This window comes from Cupressus sempervirens, chromosome 5 (assembly GCF_028749045.1).
Source record: "Cupressus sempervirens isolate cs-2001-9-10 chromosome 5, ASM2874904v1, whole genome shotgun sequence".
Lineage (NCBI taxonomy): Eukaryota > Viridiplantae > Streptophyta > Pinopsida > Cupressales > Cupressaceae > Cupressus > Cupressus sempervirens.
The window spans coordinates 951,069,779-951,094,545 of NC_143122.1; the positions used below are offsets into that span (position 1 = coordinate 951,069,779).

The 24,767-nt window shown below is 34.4% G+C and overlaps 1 protein-coding gene across 1 annotated transcript in view; it reads right to left on the reverse strand.

Moving 5' to 3' along the window:
• LOC149559106 (pectate lyase 1-like) overlaps nucleotides 1–15,688 on the reverse strand; it is a 34,268-nt gene extending 18,580 nt beyond the window's left edge. Inside the window, exon 1 of the mRNA XM_089831246.1 lies at nucleotides 15,618–15,688. Within this exon, the coding sequence (XP_089687372.1) occupies nucleotides 15,618–15,688 (71 nt within the window). The remainder of the gene's footprint in view (nucleotides 1–15,617) is intronic.
• Between the last annotated feature and the right edge of the window lie 9,079 nt (nucleotides 15,689–24,767).

Consider the following 24,767-nt stretch of genomic DNA (forward strand, 5'->3'; position numbering starts at 1 on the left):
GTGGTTAGTTCTATTTTAGATTTCAAGGTAAATATTTTCTACAAGTATGCAAGACATATTCATAGGTCTTAGTGATTGGATCAATAATTTAGAATGTGTAAGGAGACTTTTCACATTGGCACTATTATATCAGTTGTTGATTTTGCTAAGAACTACACATTGCAACCTCAAAATGAGACACAATCTCAATATTACAACTCCATTCAGATTACTATTTTCATCCACATAACATATAGACATGCCCTTGATCATGCAGAAGATAATTGAAAGATTATTAGAGAGTATCATTTTTATAAGAGTGATAATAGATCTCACTCCCATGAATTTGTGCAACATTGTTTTGAGAATTATTTTGATTTCTTACAGGAGCATGTAATTGCTATGGATAGATATATCATTTGGTTAGATAACTATACAGGTCAATTCAAGAATGCTCGCATGTTTTATTGGTTGTGTAGGATGCACGTAGAGAGAGGGGTGCCTCATATTTGGAGTTTTTTGAGTTCGGCCATGGGAAAGGGTAACATGATGGAGTAGGGGCATGTGTGAAGAGAGCTCTAGCTAAGGAGTAATTAAAAATTTTAGTAGTAGAGCTTCTTGATGCTTGTAGCATTGTTGATTGGTGTAGTTTAGCATTATCATAAGGGGGGGGACTCTTGATTAAATGGTATGTAGGTTCTTTTGGTTAGTTGAGGAAGGGTCCATAGGTGATATATCAAATTGTGTTATAGTGAGGGACTCATCAAAAATGCATTCATTCTAGAGCTTTGATTCTAGTATATGGACCATTTGGACATGACAACTAGCTTACTTTTGTCTTAGTTGTTTTTAGTGTGATTGGGATCTCTGTGAGTCGAGTGAGTGGGTTGACACATGGGCTCTACATTATCTTAATCCATTGTCTATCATACCCTCTATTAGAAATGATGACATGGAAAGTTCACCTGATCATAACCATCTGTCAAATCTTCTTCAGCCAGGAAATTTCTTTGCATTGTTTGCACCATAAGGGAATGATGAGAAATCCAATTATTGGTTAGCACATTGTGTAAGAGGTAAGCAAAAGTTTGAACAACCAATCATAGATGATGATGGATTCACATATCCTACTAGTTCAGTGGTTGTCACTGGAACATGGTTGCGGAGATACATGCTTAGAAGGAATGGAATTCCTCCATTCGAAGACTATTAGAAGCACAACATAGTTCTCATATATTGGTATCTTATTATAACAACAAATATAAAGTTGTTGAAGCATCAAGGAAGACAAAAAGTAAAAGAACTTTGTACTATTATTAATGTTGATCATGAAGCCCTATTGGAGACCCTAAAATAGAGAGAGGACCCTACTAGAACACTTGACTAGGTATATTTATTTCTTATGTTATTTTCTTCATAATGATTCAATGAACCAATGATTATCTTGTTTATTACAATAAGTTATGGATATTTTTTATGATATTGGAATGTAGGTACATCATGAAGAGTGGCCAAGCATGAAGATGAAAAGCTAAATAAGGAGCGGAATAAAAAAAAAATCTATTTTATTTTTGATACTACAATTTTTTACAATACTTTTATTGATACTACTATTTTTGACACTACTATTGATGAAAACAATTTTTGGTAGTTGTGTATTGATGTAATAATGATGAAACACTTGATATATTATAAATGTGGACTTGTTGGTTTAATGTAAAAAACAAAGATGATTTCACTTAAAGCAATTTATGTGGTGGGACCTAAAAATGATGATTTTAATACATATTAGCACCAAACTTGCATTGTGCCAAATGCCAAAAACTTGAGAGAGGTAAAAAATAATGTTTTTTCTTTTAATACTAACCCTAGTGACACCCTTGTTCTAGTCATGGAGACCATCCATCATTCATAGCCACTCTATAACCTAAATTGTAACTCAGAGCTCATCTTTTTCACTCTAAATTGAACTTCTCTGCATGCCCTTCAATCTTTAGTTTCTATTTTTCACTCTAGATGGAGTTTGGTCCTCATGTCAACAATTTCAGCCTCATGCCCAATGTGACCTCCACCTACTCTTATTTGCATCTCCTCATGTCAAATTAACAAAGCATGTCCATCCTTTTATTGTCATGGGATGCCCATGATTGACAACGAAGAAAAGGGAGTAAAATTGATTGGTTGGCCCAACAACATTCATGCAAAATATGTTTGTCAATCATTCACATACCAAACAATCTAAAAAAAAAGGGTTTCCTTGCAATATTGCATGCACATGCTTACATGGAACACCAAGGTCATTGTAACGACACCATCAATGTATTTACAAGACATGGTAGCTACCCCTGCATTCCAAGATTGGGAATAACACACATTAATCAACACTTTTCATGAAATTATATGCACACATTAGGTTCTACATTGACCCAATGTCCATTTTTCCATATTAATTTGTAAATGTTCTTATTAAAATTATTGTCATTGTGACGTATGTGAATGGTGTATGATGTTGAGAATTTTGTATGCCTTGAAACTAGAAACTTAATCAAGTAATGAAACAAATATTTCCAAATACACATCCATAAAAGTTCATAAAAATAGAATTCTACAACATTAAAGAATGATAGTCCATTTGCACACACTCTTTAGTATCTCCAAATGAGCTATTCATTAATATGGTGATTTAACATTACCCAAACATGTTGAGCCCTTAGGCCCACCTCTTGAAACAAGAGTAAAATCGACAAGACTCCCTTTTCATGCAGTCTCAAGCCTCCCCAAATGAACTAGTCATTACCAAGGTGGTTCAACATCACCCATTAGTGTTGAACCCTTAGGACCAGTCTTCCAACTCAGAGGAAAACTAGTTCTTAGTCCAATAACCTTAACGAAAAACAAGTTTATTGATCATTCACATACCTAGTACATCTAATAAAAAGAGTTTTCAAGAATGAATGACATGTTTCCAAATGCATATCCATAAAAATGCACTAAAATGAAATTCTACAATATTAAAGGATGCTAGTCCATTTACACACACCCTTTAGCATCTCTAAAAGAGCTAGTGATTTCCGTTTGGATTCAATATCACCCAAACATGTTGAGCCCTTAGGCCCACCCATTTGAATTAGTAGGAAAATTGATTGGTTGTCCAACAATGCTCATGCTAAGAAAGCTTGTTAATCGATCACATACCAACCACATCTCATCAAAAAAAAAAAATACAAGTAATGCATACATGAGGTATGCACAATCACTAACCATTCAATGCACTTTTTTATCACATCAATACATGGAACACCAAGAAAGTATACATGAGATTTGTAATGACACCATTGGTGAACATACTTATTCACAGATATTGTAGTGCCACCTAAACCTCGCTTCTTGTGAAGGTAATGTAGCCATGGACTCTAGCTTGGATGTAGAAAGAGATAATCATAACTGCTATACCAATGTACTAGTGTTAATGTATAGCCATTTTATAATTGTGAATGAAATAACACCTAGCTACATTAATGGGGTTACTTGATAATTATGGTTAATAACTGATCGGGATGACATGTTGGCTAAAAAAAATCATGGAATGCTGATTATTTAGGTGGTTTCTTACATGTTTTTGAATTACTGATGTACTAATGCATGCATCTATTGATGTTTGGTTAACAAAATACTTATGTTACTAGTTCTATTAGAGTTTGTCTGATGTATTTATATGAAGAGAGATTCACTTATTTGTGAGATCCACATGATGTCTCCAGTCCCTTCGCTATTTGATATATGTGCATATGCTTTGGTTCTCGTACTAACAAATTAGGCATTGGATTCCCTTGAATTGGTAGGGATGAGCTAGCATACCCAAAAAGATATACAATAACCAAGATGGTGGTTAAATGTGGAGTTAATCAAATGACCAACTAATTTCCTTATCCATACTTATCATTGATGTTCTGGGCAACAATTGACATATTGTATATTTTGGCCTATCATTTACCAAGTGGTAATAATTGAAGCCCTCACTTCCTATGTTGTGGTTGCAAATTGGTTGCATCATCTGATGTATGATGCATCCAGTGGTCCCAAGTTGGCATGTGAATTCATTTAAGCATTGGTTCATTGGAAGGAGTTGCCAACTAGTGTTATGATTATTGTTTGTTGTCATTGACTAGTGTTTTTTTGGGCAATATATTTTATTCAACAATTTTAATGCTTCAATTTTAGGATTTAATTTTAGATTTTAATTTAGTTATTTAGTGTATTTTTATAATTTTAAATTAAATATTTTGATTGAAGGGAAAAGTTCATCTTTTAGGATTACCTAGCATTCTTCTTTCTTTTAATTCTTCTTAAAGTTTTCAAAAAAACTCTTGTTGAATTCAAATTTAGCTCTGGGAGAAAAAAATGATGGAAATTGTTTTGTGGAAATTTTCTCAACAAATTTCTCATGCCAAACTTTTTCACTTCAAGTTTTTTTTTTATTGGTAATGAATTTGTTATTTTCTATCATTTTCTTGGTTTTGGACATTAAATGGTTATTTTGTCTTCCAAAATCTTGAGTTAGAAATTAATTAATTGGTTTAAGAATGATTGAGAGAACATTCTTTGACAAATTTTTATCTTATTGAAAATAAGGTCGAGTTATATTGGTGAAGATTTGATTATTATCATGTGAAAATATTTAGAAAATAATAGTTTTATTGCTTTCATGTGCTTCCCTAACTTTGTAATGCCCCGCCAAGGGATCCAAAGAATTTTACTAAGTTTGCCAAACAATTTTTTTTTTAAACATGAAAGATAAAACCATTCATAACATTTGCGGAAGCAATAGCAACAATTCAAATGAAAATAAACATAACATATATGCATAACAGGCTACATTCTTTAAAGATCCTTTAACATTGTATCACATCTAAATTAACTATTCATCTAACATCCCATCCTTATGAAATAACATTGATACATCCAATGTACTTAAACAATATACAAGTGTCCTTTTGTAATTATATTTTAGTTTAGCTCAATCATCCACTATAGATATCACAGGGTATGAAAAGCTTAAAAGAATAAACATCCAAGTAAATAAAGTACATCATCATCATCTAATATTAATCCATGATGCAATAACAAAAATGAAACCACATATCATACATGATACATCATCAAAAAAGATATAAACATCCATCACAAAAGATAACCATATATCACAAACATAAATAACTAAGTGCACGGTTCCTCCCAACTGTAAATAGCATCATTAGACTATCATGGATCCTAGCCATCCCTCCATGAGTAACATTCCAAAGCACCGAAGAGATCATCGGTATTAACATAGTAGGAATGTCACTCCTAAAACATCCTACTAACATGCAAAGTAAAGAAAATCATCAATATAAGAAACATACCAATAAATACATCCATCATAAGGTATATTATCTATCATAATGCTCCAAGAACATAATGAAAAATAAATACCAATCAAGGATACTCCAGCCATGGTGTCTCGGACGGATCTCAAATGATAAGAGTGAAAATACACTACCACCCGATTGCGTGGAACCTAAGTGGTCCACTCCCACTGTGCTGAGGAGATAATCTCAAGTCCCAAATAGGATATCAATTCACGAAGCACAAATCTCTATAAGTCCAGGAATCCTAAAAGTATACTAACTCAAAAGTTTCATCACATAAAACTGACATCTAATTCCTAGAGGCACACAATGACCTGTAGAAAACCTACTATGCAAGTGAGAAAGTGTCATCGCATTTATCACGTGCAAGTTACCCTGGCAGTTAGCTAAATTCCACGAGTCCATACTGATCTCATGCAGCCACTAGTATCCTCTCATACTGACGAGGCATGCTACGGAATGCACGGTCGCAACCATGCGTTCTCACTACTCCCATCCTAGCCTGTACAAGTACTCAAGGAATGGGCGAGAACATCAAAACAATTATTTTTTTAGGTTCATTTAATCCCCATTTAGTGCGTAAATGTTATCACTTATTAACCAAACTTACAATGAGTTACCTTGGCAGCCACTTGGGGGCCCGGCCCCCATTGCAAGCCACTTCCTGACACTACAAGTAGATTACCTACCCTAAGCTCATGGAATCATAAATCTCAAAATCATAAAAGATAATCCATAATAAAAGCATCAAATATGCATAAAAGCATCAAATATCCTTAATAAGAATCATCAAATCTCCAAGATAAGAATCATCAAATCTCCATGAGCATCTGAAAAAGCATCCATAGAAAATCATGACCACAACAGTTCTCTATTGGCAACTGAAGGCATCACTGATAATCATAAGTATCAATTGGTTCTCAATAACCAAAATATATCTCAAAATAAATCATCATATCCATTGGTCCTCAACAAGCAACCAAGAATATCTCAAAATCATACTGATCGAAGACTCCAAAATGGTTGAGTCAAAACATGTCACAACATGACATCATCAAGAAATAAATCCACATTTTACTCCCATCATGGCAACTAGAAAGTAATCCAAGGATAACTGATCAATGACTCAAAAATGATTAGCTCAGGTGTCTCATATATCTCAGCTTCACACATGAAGACTGATGAATAACAATCAGTAATACAAACATTTCATAGAGGATACGATCACATTACCATGGTTGGGCTTATAAAGATTGAGACCAAATAAAATCAACATGCCTTCACATCTCATAACCCCGAGCCTCTGGTAACAGCCTAGGACTGGTCAACACTAGTCAACCCAAAACCCAAAACAAGAAGCATATAGAAAACACGATGCAAACACATATTTTGGTTTACTAAAATCACATAGTTGAATAATGTGTAGGGGTTTCCAGCTTTTTGTTTGCAAGTATACTTTCAAGTGTCTTAAGTTTCATCATTTGACCTACAAGTCAACCCATTTGTTCCCCGATAGCATTATCCTTCCATTATTAAGAATTACATTCTAAGAATAACTTAAAGATAAATATTCACTAAACTAATCATCATTGACCTTTAATTAAATTATTCTCTTTATTTAACTATGATCCATATTTTAGTTGATGTTACTTCAACTTTTCAACATAATCAAGGATCATTATTCGTTTATAAAAGAATTAATTATCAATCTTCAAATAAGAAGAAGATAAATTTATTTTTCTCAATCCATTAACATAGGTATGCCATCCATGACCTATTAACATCTTATTAATTTTCAATTAGAAACTTAATTAAGTATTACTAAAGTTTGAGTCTTTTAATTTAATCGTTATCATCGTTGACAATCATATAATATCTAAAGTCATAATTCAAGTCATAAGAATAAGACCTATCAACTTGATATCAATATTTCTACAATATTATTAAAAGAATTAAATCTCCATTACATAACTTAAATATTAATTAAATCTAATTAACTTTAGTTAATTGATTTAATTAATAATTTCACAACCAAACCATCAACCCAATGAATATTAATTGACCAATAACTAGAAGTTAGCCATACACAAATATTCATGTTCATAGTTGAATAATAATAACTTGCTAATATTCAATGACAAGCTATATTGGAAATCTTATTAATAGATCTCATTCATCATTCTTTATGAATACTAATGTTTCCTTAATTAATTTGTATTAATGATAGTCATCTCAAGATAAATCTCAATCACATAACTCAATGAATATTGATTGAAAATCAATCATACTTCAAACCAAAAACTAATATCTTTTTACAAAACTTTAATCATTAAATAATCTACACTAGATTAACTCTAATCAAATTTGTTGATGTCTAATTAAACCATTATTTATTAATAGTTTGCTAGTCCTTACAAACATTAATAAATAATAAACTCCTCAAACTATAAATACTCAATCTATAGAATCCTTCCATAAATTCAATAGTTAATATTTGGCTAACTCTTAACTCCATTAAGGTATTCAAACGTATTAAGCAATAACATAATAATTTAGTCTTAATCCAATATCATTCAGAGTTTCTAAATTTAAATCAATATAATATAAATTATCATCTTACAATTATTTAATCAATACTAAAATCAACCATTAGACTCCATTTTCTAATTGTTCTAATAATATTTTGTCTATATAAACGTTGTTTGAAAAAGATCCCTATCACCAACCAGTAAGACTCATTGTAGATTTTAACATGAATAATCTCCAAATTCTTAACATTATCATCTTCATTAAACAACTCTAAAATTGTTTAATATATATTAAATAGTATTCAATATACATTATAAAAAGTCCACTATATAAACTATATTAAAATCTCTTTTCTTTTAATTTTCTTTGATTTAAAAATTCATTTACTTAGATTGACTAATAATTAATTACACTTCTTCTACTATTAACTAATTTTAATTAAATTTGATTTAATTAGATCAGATAATAAACCATATAAAACTAATGCATATTAATAAGATTCTAATAAGGGAAGATTTCAATAATATCTTTAATTCATTCCATGCTTTGATATATTATTTTTGTGAAGTTAAAGCATAAAGAACTCTTGGTTATGGAAAATGGAGAAATATCTGTCCCTGAATAAAACAGTCTCAGTACGATGGTCATATCTCCCTAATGAACCGTTGGATTGAGCTAAAATTGAAATATGTTGGAGAGGGCCAAGTTGCGCCAATTCTGACTGGAACGATCGAATAAATTTGATCTTGATAAAAAGTTATGAATGACTGAGTTTGGTTCTATCCAAGGGGCAGTGACAGGGCAGTTTGTGATGAATTAAGAATTTTCTCTTAAATAATTGTTCTCTAAATTTATCCAATAATTTCACTAATGGATTTGGCCATAAATCTTCAAACCATTTTCAAATCTATTTCAATTTGATTCTAATTCAAACCCAAACCTGTTTAGATCTAATTTCTTCCTTAATTGGATCTAAGATTTTTCTATTGTTTTCTTTGCAACCATACATATCTAGATTCCAATTTAATTGTAAAAAAAATGATGAAGATAGGAAGAGAAATAGTGCAAAGAAAATATGAGAATATCACAAGTGCACCTGGACACTGATGCTAATTTGCCATGCCTCAAAAGTCCATAGAAAATCCCTTCCTTCTCCAACATTCGCAAATTCCTCCATGATCCAAGCCAACCGAAATTTCCACGTGACAAGAAGTGCTGAATTCTGATGCTAATTTTTTCTCTTCCTCAGAAAACTCGCAGAGCAAGCTCGCTTCTTCAGAGTTCTTGAGTCCTCCAATACTCCAATTGCTCTCCACGCTATATCCCTAAGCTTCTATGAATGCCTGAATATAAACAGCTCTTAAGAAACCTTTGGATTGCTTCTTGAAATCGCTGAAAGGTGTCACCAACTAAGCATGGGTCTTTTCCAATCTTTTTGATGAGTCATAGAGTTGTAGACACCTTGTGCTTAATTGATGCACTAACCTCCGTGTTGTTGACACATGTTAATTCTTATGCAAGCTTATAACTCCAATTTACTTTTTAAATAATCTCTATTTAAATTTTATAACTTTCATTTTAATTTTTATAACTTTTATTATTATTATTTTATTTATTACTTTATTATTATTTTATAATTATTATTAATTTTAATTTCTAGTTTTCTTTTATTTAATTCCTTACCTCAATAATTCACATTTAATTAATCACAATCAAAATATAAAAGATCATGATAGTTTATTAATTTTCTCAAATAAATAATGTATTAATTAAATCTATTTATTAAGACTTAATTAATGGAAAATTCACCATAGACCTCCAAGATAAAATATGAAAATCCATCATAGAACAAATCTTACAAAATAAATCTAAAGGGTTAAAAATCATGAAATATGTCATCTGACACATTCGGTGGGTATTCAACTCAAATACTTGTCCTAATTTTTCAATTAGGACAAATGGCTCAAAGGGTTGGGATTTGGACTTGAGAATTTATCTCCCCTCTCTTATCATTGAGATAATGTGATAGGGTACGATCATCCTAGCAATTCAGGGAAGTCGATACCCGGTACTTGCAACCTACATAAAAACTATGCATGTACAAACACAATATATACTAAACCAAACAGACAATGGTAGGAAGTGGTGCATCATGTAGATCCTGACTAGCAGGTGACTACGACTCCCTTACTTAACCACATCAGACACGCCATACAAAAGAAAACACGCACACCATACACATGCAAGTATGGGGTAAGTATCCATAAGAAAGCACATATGATAATAAATCATCTTACTAATCATCATTAATAATTGAAAGCAATGTTATAATCATCATCAATAATTGTGAACACTAAAAATAATCGTCATACATACATGAAATGTAGAGTCTAAGTAATCTCATCACATAATAAACTGAATCCATAGCACAATATCTAATAATCTCAAAAGAATGCTGCTAACCAACAACATAAAACTAGTTCTAAAAGAGTTTAGCAACGATAACAAAATGTGAACCAGGGGCAAACACTACAAACTTCCTTGTGTGTTGATTTGTTGATATGCTTTGTTTCCCAGTCTTCATTTTTCTATTTGGGGGTCTTGAACTTATGTGATTCATCATCTTGTGTATGCATTTGGTACATGTCATGACAATTTGTGTGCACTTGGCTCTTGTAATGCCTCAATGGTTCTTTACTAAATGTGAATTTGTAAATGTGCTTTGTTAATGTTCTTATTAAAATTATTGTTATTGTGATTTATGTGAATGGTGTATGATGTTGATATTTTATATTCCTTGTAATTAAAAACTTAATCATTTATTGATCAACTGCATGCCAATCACAACACAAGAAATGAAACACATATTTCCAAATACACATCCATAAACATGCATAAAAGTAACATTCTATGATGGTAAAGGATGATAGTCCATTTGCACACATTCTTTAGCATCTCCAAATGAGCTATTCATTAATATGGTGATTTAACATCACCAAAACCTATTGACCCATTAGGCCCACCCCTTGAAACAAGAGTAAAATTGACAAGACTCCCTTTCCATGCACTCTCAAGCCTCCCCAAATGAACTAGTCACTCCCAAGGTGGTTCAACATCACCCATTAGTGTTGAACCCTTAGTCCTAGCCTTCCAACTTAGAGGAAAACTAGTTCTCGATCCAATAACATTAATGAAATACAAATTTGTTGATCATTGTAACTCAGAGCTGGTGAGGGTTATCGATGAAACATTGAATGCTATAGGATAGTGATGCTGAGGCCTAAAATAACCTATCTCATTTTTGAGAGATCATGTTCCATTTGGATTCGATGTAGCAATCTTGCTCGATGCCAAAACTTGCAGTGTGCCTCAGTTCATAGGTGCACCACAACATAACGTTAAAACCACTAATATTGGCATTGAATTTTCAATACCATTAGCTCTAGATGGGTGGGTGAACACTTGTTCCAATTTTGGATACCCTCCATCATCTATGGCCACCTCGTACCAAGGAGTCTCCAAGGTGCTCTAAGTATGTTTTGAGGTCGATCTTCTGAGGGTCATAACTCAGAGCTCGTGAGGGCTATCAATGAAACATCAAATTCTATAGAACGGTGATGCTAAGGCCTAAAATAACCAATCTCATTTTTGAGAGATCACATTTTATTTGGATTTGGCACAATGATCTCGCTCGATCCCAAAACTCGTAGTGTGCCTCAGTTCATAGGTGCACCACAACATAACTTTGAAACCACTGATCTTGGCATCTAATCATCAATGCCACTAGCTCTATATGGGCAGGTGAACCCTAGTGACATGATTTTTCTAGCTGTGGAGACCATTCATCATCCACGCCCACTCCGTAATGAGGAGTCTCCAAGGTGCTCTAAGTACATTTCGAGGTTGATCTTCCGAGGGTCATAACTCGAAGCTCATGAGGGCAATTGATGAAATTTAAAATGCTATAGCATGGTGATTCTAAGGTCTAAAATAAGATATCTCATTTTTGAGAGATTGCATTTCATTTGGATTCGGCACAGTGATCTCGCTTGATACCAAAACTCGTAGTGTGCCTTAGTTCATAGGTGCACCACAGCGTAACTCTGAAACTGTTGATCTTGACATTGAATAGTCAGTGCCATTAGCTCTAGATGGGTGGGTAAACACTAGTGACACCCTTGTTCTTGCCGCAAAAACCATCCATCATCCGCGGCCACCTAGTACCAAGAAGACTCCAAGGTGCTCTAAGTGTGTTTCGAGGTCAATATTTTGAGGGTTGTAACTTGGAGCTCATGGGGGCTATTGATGAACCATTGAATGCTATAAGACGATGATGTGGAGGCATAAAATAACCTATCTCATTTTTGAGAGATCAAATTATATTTGGATTTGGCATAGCGATCTCGCTCGATGCCAAAACTCGTAGTGTGCCTTAGTTCAAAGGTGTACCACAGGATAAATTTGAAACCACTGATCTTGGCATCAAATCATCAACACCATTAGCTCTAGATGGGTGGGTGAACCCTAGTGACACCCTCATTCCAGCCATGGAGACCCTCCATCATCTGCAACCACCCCATACCAAGGAGTCTCCAAGGTGCTCTAAGTGGGTTTTGAGGTCTATCTTTCGAGGGTCGTAACTCGGAGCTCATGAGGGCTATTGATGAATTGTTGAATGATACAGGAAAATGATGCTAAGGAATAAAATAACATATCTCATTTTTGAGAGATCAAATTCTATTTGGATTCAGCACAACAATCTCGCTCGATGCCAAAACTTGCAGTGTGCCTGAATTCATAGGTGCACCACAGTGTAACTTTGAAACCAATGATTTTGGCATTGAATCATTAGTCCCATTAGCCTCAAATGGGTAGGTGAACCCTAGTAACACCCTTTTTCTATCTGTAGAGACCTTCCATCATCCACAACCACCCCATACCAAGGAGTCTCCATGGTGATCTAAGTTCATTTTGAGGTTGATCTTCTAAGGGCTATAACACAGAGCTCATGAGGGCTATTGATGAACCATTGAATGCTACAAGATAGTGATTCTAAGGCCTAAAATAATCTATCTCATTTTTGAGAGATCACATTCTATTTGGATTTGACACAATGATCTTGCTCGATGCCAAAACTTGTAGTGTACCTCAGTTCATAGGTGCACAATAGCGTAACTTTGAAACCACTAATATTGGCATCAAATTGTTAGCACCATTAGCTTTGGATGGGTGGGTGAATCCTAGTGAAACCATTTTTTTCCCACAAAGACCATCCATCATTCATGGCCACCCCGTAATGAGGAGTCTCCAAGGTGCTCTATGTGAGTTTTGAGGTCAATCTTACGAGGGTCATAACTCAGAGCTCGTGAGAGATATCGATGAAACATTGAATGCTAAATGATGGTGATGTAGAGGCCTAAAATAACTTATCTCATTTTCAAGAGATCATGTTCCATTTGGATTCATCACGATGATCTCACTCAATGCCAAAACTCGTAGTCTGCCTCAATTCCTAAGTGCACCATAGTGTAACTTTGAAACTACTGATCTTGGCATCGAATCATCAATGCCATTAGCTTTGGATGGGTGGGTGAACCCCAGAGGCACCCTTGTTCTAGCTGCAAAGACCATCCATCATCTGCGACCACCCCATACTGAGGAGACTCCAAGGTGCTCTAAGTGCATTTCAAGGTTGATCTTTTGAGGGTCGTAACTCAGAGCTCATGAGGGCTATCGATGAACCATCAAATGCTACAAGATAGTGATGTGGAGTCTTGAAATAACCTATGTCATTTTTGAGATATCACATTTTTTTTGGATTCGGCAGAGTGATCTTGCTCGATGACAAAACTTGCAATGTGCCTTAGTTCATAGGTGCACTAGAGCGTAACTTTGAAACCACTAATCTTGGCATCAAATTGTCAGTGTCATTAGCTCTGGATGGGTGGGTGAACCCTAGTGACACCCTTGTTCTAGCCATAAAGACCATCCATCGTCTACAACCAACTTGTATCGAGGAGTCTCCAAGGTGCTCTAAGTGTGTTTCAAGATCAATATTTCGAGGGTCATCACTCGAAGCTCACGAGGGCTATCGATGAACCATCAAATACTACAAGAAAATGAGCCATAACTTTTTCTTTCAAAGTGAAAATGAGTTCAAAGAGTCAGTCAGGGGTTTGAGCATGACCATAAAAGGTTGAAAAAACCTATATAAGGTGTGAAATGATAACATGCATTAATGAAGCAGGTTTTGTTAAGTGGATCAATATGGGTAATTTGATCAATGTGAGAAATGTATAGATGTTATTCATATGGATATGGTATTGGGGAACCAAGTTAAAAAGGTTTGATCCAATCAAGTCTCTTAAGTTGGGATATTTTTAATTATGTTGAAATTGAAAAGTTGTAGTATGAGGATAGTAACAAAGTGAAGGGCTAGTTATCAAAGATTATGAGTCTAGGAATGAGTTTTTGGTTAGGAATAGAATCCATGGTTGAGGAGTGGAGTCCTTAAGTGTGTTGAGAATAGATTTGAAGCTGAGAGCTAGTTTCAATGTTGAAGGTGGAGTTTAAAATCAGATTTGGGGTTATGTGAACCTTGTGTAGGAGGTTAACAAGTGTGTTTATGTCATGATAGCACTTCAAATTAAACATATTTGATAATAAAGGTTTTGTTACCTCTGGTTTTATCGCCAAGGATTTAAATTTGAATGCACGGCTTATTCAACGATTAGTCTCAGAGTTGGTATTTTAATGCTACGACCCGTAAGGTTTTTGGCCGTCAGATCCGAGCAGACCGATGGTTGGTGCCATCGCGCTATAAAGAAAATTCATGATATTTATGATAGCGCGATGATGCCCTGAGGACACGTTGCAGAGGTGGGTCCAGCATTCGGCGGGTCGAAAAAGTTCCACGGTGCCTTGTCCGCTATGTCGCTATCGCATATCAGCCAAAAAATCTCCATAGCGACATAGCGCCCGACGGAAATAGTCACGGCAACAAGTTTCAACGACCGACGTGATCAGGTGTTTCGGCAATGAATTAGGAGAAACCACGTGTGCCAAGTCAGAGTTCCTGTCAGCATGGCTAACACAGTCGGGGCTTATGTTCACCACCGTCGGATTTGGTCGCATCAACGGATGGTGCCATCTCGCTATGACGAAGATGTGCGGATTTTATCATGGCGACATAGTGACCATCCGCCACGTGGATCGACATGGGCCAGGTCTCACCAAGGACTGCCAGGTGTCATTCAGGGTTCGGTCGCAGGTCATAGAGTACGACAGGTCAGAGGTTTCATGGCGGCGGGCTAAAAGGTTCACAGCCTAAAGGTTTCAAAAACACGGCGAGGTGCTATGGCACCAACGGAAAACCAATGCACTTTCCGATGGCGCCATAGCGCCCAAATGGAAAGTTCACCGTGGCGAGGAAGGATCAGGCAGATGGGTCCCGTCGGTACTCTGCAACGCAATTTGTCAGCCCGGCGTCAAGATAGCGAATCAAATGGGGACATGTGTAAATCTCAAGGCACGCTGTCAGTGGGCGCTATGGCACTATGGGAATTTGGTCTCAATTTTTGCATAGTGACATGGCGCCTAGCTGACACGTGGTCGCTCTGTAGATCAGGTCTTGGGTTGCCAGCTAGTCTTCATCGAACCAAATAGGGAAGTGCCACATGTGCCGCGGGCCCAGTGACTTACAAGGGAAGGGAGTTGCAAAATGACGAGTCTCCATGAACGTCGGATCGAGGCCGATAGACGGTAGGCACCATCGCGCTATGGAAAATATGTGCGGGGGTTATGTTGGCGACACAGCGCCTTGTCGACACGTGTCCTGTCGGCACAGTCGAGAAGGGCGGTTGGTGGTTAGTGTAATCGGCACAGTCATGATAGTATTCAAGGTGGCGCGGTTAGTCCAATAAAGGGTGGTCGACCGCGGGAGGACCTCCAGGTGGCGAAATAAAGAAATGCAATTGGCCCGCGCGGCCTAGTTGACGCATAGGGAGCCCGGTTGACCTTTTGACCTCGACGGATTCATGAACCAGGAGGCGAGGATAATCGATTTTTTCGTGCGATTTGATCTCCATGATCAATCTTGACCTACTAGAGTAAATGTAAAACACAGAATGACACTCCACCCACCTGTTGATCCATCTACCAGGCCGGAGCGTAGTTATGGCACCATTTTCAGTCTTCTCAGGACATCATTGGCAAAAGAGATAAAAAAATTTGGACATTTTTTCCATGATTGTCTTCTATGGTACTCAATGGCAGGTAGTTGCAGGGTCATTACAGCTAAGAAGATCTCAGTTACGCCTGAACTATAAAGGCATTTTTTGTACATTTTGTAAGGGTCGACTCTTCCTGATTTTCTCTGCTACTGCTTGCAGACTTGCAGTGTAAAAATCCCTTTGTCTCTGAGCTAGATAAGCATCCTGTATCATCTCTTTCAGCCAGCAACGTGTATGTGCATCGTTTTGCCTCTCATTGATGTATTGTTGAGATCAGTGGTTTGCATACTGTATCTATCTTTGGCCTATTGAATAATATACAAGCGAAATCTTCTTTTCCTGGTGTTATTCAGTTGGTTTCCTAATCTGTATGTGGTTGTTGATCGATATAAGTCTGAATGAACGTATGACTTTGGATGTTATCCTAGTTCTGTAGTGCATATATGGGCAGAAATGAGTCTGAACACTCTGTTTTGGTGCATCACCGCCTTAGATTAGACTAGGTAGATTTGCTTTAGTGCTCTCTTTCTCCCTTTTTCTTCTGAGAATAGATACGTGCGCCCTGACAGTAAGAGGAAGTCGGCCTTCTTCGGAGACTCAACCTCGCAGTTCAAGTCCCACAGCTTGGAGGTTGTTTCCATGTTTCACTAGGTTGTCCTCACGCATAGGCCTTGGACAAGGGTGCAAACCTAAGTGACAACAGGTTGTTAAAATGTTATTCAAAAATTATTGCATTTGAATTGAATATAGAAAACATGATCAAAATTAATGATATTCCATAAGCATGAACAATACACATGATCCACGATAAATTGAACAATACTAGATCCTAAATTAAAATGTATATCATTGTGCACATAAATGACAAAAATATATATCAAAATATATGTATCCATAGACAAATTACACAAATATATATCAAAATACATAGATCCATATACAAAATGTGGCCGATCATGCCATTGGAATGTGTATAATATCAATATTTCTGTAAACAATGTGGTATATGCCATCTCAAAATGTCTCATGATGCATCATATGACAACTATACTATACTAGGGTGCTAGTGGATGATCAAAATGTAGCCTCTTTGTTGCACTAGGAGGATCAGATGCCTCCTAGATAAACAAAAAAGGAAAATGCAAAGTTAGACTACTAAATTTATATGATTCTTTGTATCTAACATTGAATTACTCAAATGCATAATGATCTCTTTTTTTTAATGACATTTTATACTATTAAACTTTGATAATAAATACCTCTCTCATCGACCTCCTATGCCCGTCAGGAGTCCTCTCGTATGCCCTCAATAATGCTTGTACCTTGTTGATTGTGGCCTATGTATGTTCAAATATGTTTGTTAGATGAATCTACAACTTAAAATATAACATTATACTTCATAGCATGCTAAATTTATAACATATTTAATCAAGAATTCAAACTACTAGTATCGGCTCCTCCTTAGGATATAGTGGCTACATCATCAAAGATACAAAACTCTTTGATCTAACCTCATGTGCACTAGGAGTTTCCTACATGAGATACAAAATAGTAGTTGTTAATATCATGGAAATTAGTTTTGAATTTATTTATTAAGATAAGGAAAATTTAAAAAATTATACTTATAATACAATGGGGCTCTCAATGCAAATAGAAATGCCTGAGCATCCATGACACAAAATCTATATGTGCTCATCACCAATAGCCACGCCCTATACAATAAAGAATATAATTAAATTTCATTACCATAAATTTTTAAGAAGAATACATCAATATTAAATCAAATAGAAAGAACCTAATTACCTTTCCTTTGTCAATCAATCCTGGCTCATCCCCCGCACTTTGTCCCCCAAGGATAGGTGGTACCTGCAAGATAAAATAAAAAGTAGAAACCATATATGCTACAATATCAAATAGAAAAAACAATGAGAACACAACGTAATGTATTTTAGATGTCTCAAGGCAAAATGAAATAGCTGAGAGTGTGGCATCATCAACCTATCTCATCTCCTCCTCAATAATCAACTAAACATGAATTAAGATCACATACATGTATAAGTCAGTATGGCTTAAAAATTAAAATTAGTCTACTAGAAAAATTAACTTTAAATCGCATATGTTATAAAAAAAAAATGTATACACGTACCAACATAGGAGTCCATGCCTCTGCATGCCCCTCCTCTCTTGCATCAAGGTCTATAGCCTCTGCATGTGTGTCTAGTGTATCCTCTTCTAATACAAATTGATACTCAAGAAGATCACCTATGGGACCCAGACAAATATTCTTACATGTAATGCAAGTACAAGGCACACAAACATGTGATGAGCTAGCTGATGATGAAATCATGCCAGCATCATCAATAGGAGGAGGTAGGACTAACCTAGCCTAAGATATCAATAGGCTACTTAGTCTATGGATGGCTCTAATGGTCTGAGAGCTAGCCTCTAGGATAATATCAGGATGCTACACTCAAGGAGGGGGGGAGAAATCAGTAGGGGGGAGAAAAGTGCCAACTTTCTTCTGCTGGGAAGAGGGTCTATCCTAAGGAGCTCCTAGTCCTACACCCATGTTGGGCTTCATGCTCCAATAGTTCACTTTGAGTTTCAACACAAATTCTGAATACAATTTTCTAAGGAAATAAAATGGCACCACTAAATTGCTATGTGGAGGGATGTTAAAAAACATTCACCAACGATTCCAAAAGTTCACATGTATGGCATCATTTGTGCATCATTTAATTGATAGTTTGGGCTTTTTTTGGTCAACTGGTAAACCAATTTTTGCATTCACAAAAAGGGAAACCAAATCATCTTTACTTATATTGAGGGTTGCAACCTCATCATAGTCCAACCCATCATCAAACATCTCATGCATTTTGTCACGTTGACAAAGAGCACCATTTTGTTCCTCGATAAGTATTTCAATGTTATTCACTATTGTGTTTAATGTGGATAACACAAGAGCCAATGCAGGTTCATTATTATATGTTGTATGCAAAGCCCTCAATTCGATGAGATTTTCAAATATCAAATCCTCACTTTGAGGAGGGCTTTGAGGGGGTAAAGGATCATTTGGTGGACAATTTTGCAAGGGCACTGGATCATTTGGTGGGGGCTTATGAGGAAAATCATTCCTTGCCTTAGTATCATCATTTTGGTCTACCATACCTATTAATTCGCAAAACATAATTTATATTTAAAAAAAACCTAAATTTTAACAGTTTCTATCAAGAAAAACCCAAATTCTAACAAATTCAACTAAAACTAACAAATTTATAATAAAAATTAATAAATTTTTACTAAAATTAGTTTAAAACAAAAAAAAAACTTACCTCTTATTGTGTATTTGATTGAAAATCATATATATGAGCAAGATAATACAATATCATTGTAAAAGCACAATCCGTGGGTTGTGTATTTTTTTAAAATAACAATGATAGTTATCAGGTATCTGATATAATATTGGATACCTAATTTTTTTGGATATCCAATATAATATTAGATATCTGACAATATCGGGTATCCGATATCAAATTTCATATCGGATAATGGTTGGGGGCCTACTTTCCAGGTTTGGTTTTAGGATGGGTGGAAAACAGTCAGAGTGCATTTTGAAATGCTTTTAGATGTTTTCAAACTCTATTTTTTTCACATCGCCAATTTTTGGCACACCATGATCCTGCATATACCCTTTTCCAAATTCCTTTTAGAAGCATCATCAAAATTTAATTCAAAGTAATAATTAGCTTGAGGTATCCACATGACCTACCTCGAATACTTTTCTTTATAAATTCTACCAACCAATACCTAGTAAAAAGAGTTTTCAATTTGTCTCCAATAGTTGAGAATGAAATTTCTCTAAAGAAATACATTATTAGTTGTTAGAGTATAAACATTGATATTCTCTAAATAAACATCTCAATCTTCTCCTAGACCCAATGTACCCAAAAAAAATCATTCTAAATATCCTTGTATTCCTCTCCCAAATATTATCTCATATCATAGATGGAGGAGTGATGCTCTAAATTTTTAATAAGAAAGTTCCCTTATGAAGAAGAGGTCATCACAATAGAGGACGTGATAATGATTTTGGAAGGGGGTCATACAACATGATTTTATCTAATACTCTAAACAAATATCTATGAGAAAAGTCACCAAAAAGTAGCGGATGATGGTAATCTTCCTTTTATTTTCCACACAAAGCAGTGAGTGATTCCTAATATAAAATACCTATTAGAAGTAAGAATTTTTTTAGTGTAAAGTTAAACCTTAAAGGGATATTTATTTTGATGTTTTTAGTAAAATAGTGACATCCATGTGGAAATAAAGACCATGATTTGATCAATTTGATTAAGATTAATTATTTATGATAACAACTTTAAGAAATGTTTTGTGATCATGAAACTTTAAATTCCCCATATAATAACTATCACCAAGGCTTAGTTGGTCGTAGTTGATCTTCAATTTAACTATATAATTACTCAAATAAAATAGGCATTCAAATGTGAATATTTTATTTTAAATGTATTGGACATATAACCTTCAACCATTATTAAAGAAGAATTATCATAGCATTTAAGATCTTATAACATGGTAGTATATTTCAATAAGAATATAATAGATTTAGTGTTATAAAATATAGGGAGCATCTTGACCTATTTTATATATTATGGTGGAAGATGATGTGGTAGCGATTAAAAGATGATAATGTGAAGTAAAAATTTTTTATAAAGATGAGTAATGGATATATATACACATAAATAATATGAAAAAGAAACCCAAATGAATTAGTGGAGAAAAATCCAACAACTATTTCATATTAGAATGTTAGTGTCAAAATAACAAAAATTAAAATTGAAGTGCAAATATTCACTCTCTTTTTTTCCTTTATATTTTACTATGAACCATTTAAACAATAAGGTGTTTCTAATAATGTGTAGGAAAATAGAATGCTTGTGAATAGGGTATGTGCAAGATCACGGTCAACCAAACTATGCTATTACGTGGCAATTAAAAAGTGACAAATCATGGTTATGTCAACTAGATGTGCAATTTTCTACTTGTTACAAACTTTATATCAAAAAGTTGAGACAAAAGAATCTCTAGGAAATTGAGTTTAGTTTCAAAACTACTAGGCCTTATCTGGAAAAAAAAAACATTAAAAATTTGATTCATCAAAATTTTGAATTTTAATGCAATAGTACAAAATTTTTAGGACAAAACTAAGAAGAAGATGTATGTCTAACCATCTTAATCAAAATCAAATGATAATATTTTTATATAACATTCTAGATAGAAGAAGTAGACTCATGCTTGAATGTGACACATATTTTTGGGTATTTGTATTCTAAATAAATAATTAAGTATTAATTTTCTACAATAAAAAAATTCTCATGTCTGACTACGTTAACTAATTCAAAACTCTACAAAATTTAATTTTTTATTATTGTCTTGCCAATTTGACCATTTTTGCATAGACCCATATCAGGTTTCCTTAAACTATGAATACCTTTCACTCTTTTGTTTTTTCTTATCTTGATGAGATTGTCAAAGTTCACATCACATAACCTTTTGTGCCATAACCAACTTTCTTCTACTAGAGAAATGAAACATGAACTTTCAATAAGATTTAGGTAGAATAAGTTACCTTTTGTTTGGTTACCAAACCCAACCAGATTTCTTTTGCCATACAGAAGCTTGGCCTTCCCATTCATGAATTCTACCTTGAATCCAATGTTATTCAATTGTATGAAACTCAATAGATTATGCTTTATTCCTTCAACCCAATAAGTATTATCACATCTAAGTTCATTGGTTAGTGAGATACAACCTTTTTGCTTTGTGCAACATGGTTCATTGTTTCCAAAACTCACACTTCCACCATCATAGTGTTCCATATGTTCAAATTTTGTTTTTTCACCAATCATATGATCTGAGCAATCGCTATCAATAATCCATGTACCATCTTTCCTAACATGAGACATAAGTGTCATTATATCATCATCATAGACCATTTCATCATCATCACTACTATCTGAATCTTTAACCATATGTAACGCCCCGCCAAGGGATCCAAAAGAATTAACCTAAAGTTTCACTAAGTTTGCTAAACTTTTTTTTTTTTTTTTTTAAAGTAAGAAAGTATGACATACACATCAAAAAAATAGTAGTGGAAGCAATAACATGTAATCATCGACAAACATACATTGCAAGTTACATTTCTTAAAGATCCCAAGACATTGAGTCACGTTTAAATTTAATTAATTCTAAGTCTAACAACTAACACATACATATAAAAGAATAATCAGAAACTCCAATGTCCATAATATACATTTGTTCCGAATGCTCCTTGGCAAATTAATTCGGAATGCTCATTCATCCACTGTACATGTCACAGGGTATGAAAGGCTTAAAAGAATATACATATGTAAAGATCAAGATACAACATCCTCAAATCCATGATACAAAGTACAGTAAAAATATATGAAACTATTCACCATACATGATACATCCATACATCCATAATGATAAAACATCTATCATAAAATCTAACCATCCATCATAAAAATCCAAGAACATAGTGTAGGTAAATGTCAATCACGAAATCTCCAGCCACGGTGACCACGGAACGGGTCTCAATGATAAGAGTAAAAGCACTACCACCCGACCGCATGGAACCTAAATGGTCCACTCCCACCGCGCTGAGGAGATAGTCTCAAGTCCCAAATACGATAACAAAACCTATAATCATAAATACTCTCTAAGTCCAGGAAATCCTATAAGTATGCTAACTCAAGGGTTCCTAAAAAGATCGACATCTAAATCCCAGAGGTACCACAAGACACGTAGGAAACCTAATATGCAAGCGGGAAAGTGTCATCGCAAAAGTCATGTAGAAGTTACCCGAGCAATCCCTTAGGAATCTCGGGTCCCTACTGATCCTACGGCCACTAGTATCCTCTCGTACTGACGAGGCATACTATGGAATGCAAGGTCGTAACCAAGCGTCCTCTCTACCCCATCCTAGTCTGTACTAGCACTCATGGCATGGGAGAGAACATACAATTATCTTGTTAGGTTCATTTTCTCTCATTTAGTGTAAATGTTTTCACTTATTAAAAATGACTTACAATGGGTTTCTCAAGGCAGCCTCTTAGGGCTCCGACCCCCATTGCAAGCCACTTCCCGACTCTACACATAGATAACCTACCCTAGCTCATGAACTCGTAAATCAAAGAATCATAATAAAACCATCTCAGTCCTATACGAGCAACTGAAAATATCATAAAAAGATAATCCACAAAATATATCAGTTCTTCATGAGCAACAGATAACATCAAATAGTAATCATGTAATCACGACAGTTCTCTATCAGCAACTGAAGGCATCAATGATAAGTCACAAAATCCAATGGTTCTCTAATGAGCAACCAGAAAGTAATACAAGTATAACTGATCGAGACTCAGAAATGGTTATCAAATATAAATAATCGAGACTCAAAAATGGTTAAGTTAGGTATTCTCAATTACATACATCTCAGCTTCACACAAGGAAATTGGAAAGCAATAACAAACAGTAAACACAATCATGTCATAGAGCACTTCATCACATTACCATGGTCAGGTTAAGAAAGATTGAGACCAAATCATCAAGACATCACATTCACAACCCCGAGCCTCTGGTAACAACCTGAACTGGTCAACGCTAAACCAACCCCAAAACATTCAAAGTACAAAGACAACATCAAAGTCTCAGAGATTGGTTCTGAAAGTATATTATTTAAGTTAAGGTAAGGTCTGTGATTTAGTTTAATGTCGAATTCAAGTAACAAAGTTTTCACAACTACCCTTTTTCGAATAACCCATTTCTATAATAACTTTCATTAAATCAATATCCAAATTTATAATTTAGTCAAATAACATTCATTATTAATTAACTTAATTAAACAAATTTTAATTAAATTAATCAATATTCATTAGATCTAATTACTTATTTTAATCCCACTAATAATTGTTAATTTATTAATATTTAAGCAAAATTATTAATAAATTAAAATTTATAACTATATCTATGCAATTAATATTTATTTATTAAATATTTAAAAAGTTTAATCTTTTATAAAAATTGAATATATTATAATTTTATTATTTAAAATTTTTAAATAAATAAAAATTTGTTTTTAATCATTTAAAAAAAATTATATAAAAAAAAATTAAAAAACAAAATTAAAGTTTACCCACATTTATAGCCCGTCAGCTTTGGCCGCAGGCCTGCGGTCGCAGGGCCTGCAGCGGTAGGTACTCTGTACCTGCCGTCGCAGTACCTGCGACGCAGGTACTGTCGCCTGCCGACAGTGGGGGGCGGGTACGGGGTGATTCCCTCCCCCCCCCACTAAATTTTATAATATATATATATATATTTTTTTATATATGATTTTATTTTATTTTAATAACAATAAAATAAGTTTTATTTTAACAAAATTAATTTTGTTTAATCTCCTTTTTTTTTATAAAAACAATTTCTTCCAAAGGGTAAATATGTAAAATATAAATATATATATTTATATATATATATATATATATATAATATATATATATATATTTTTAAATTTATTTATCTA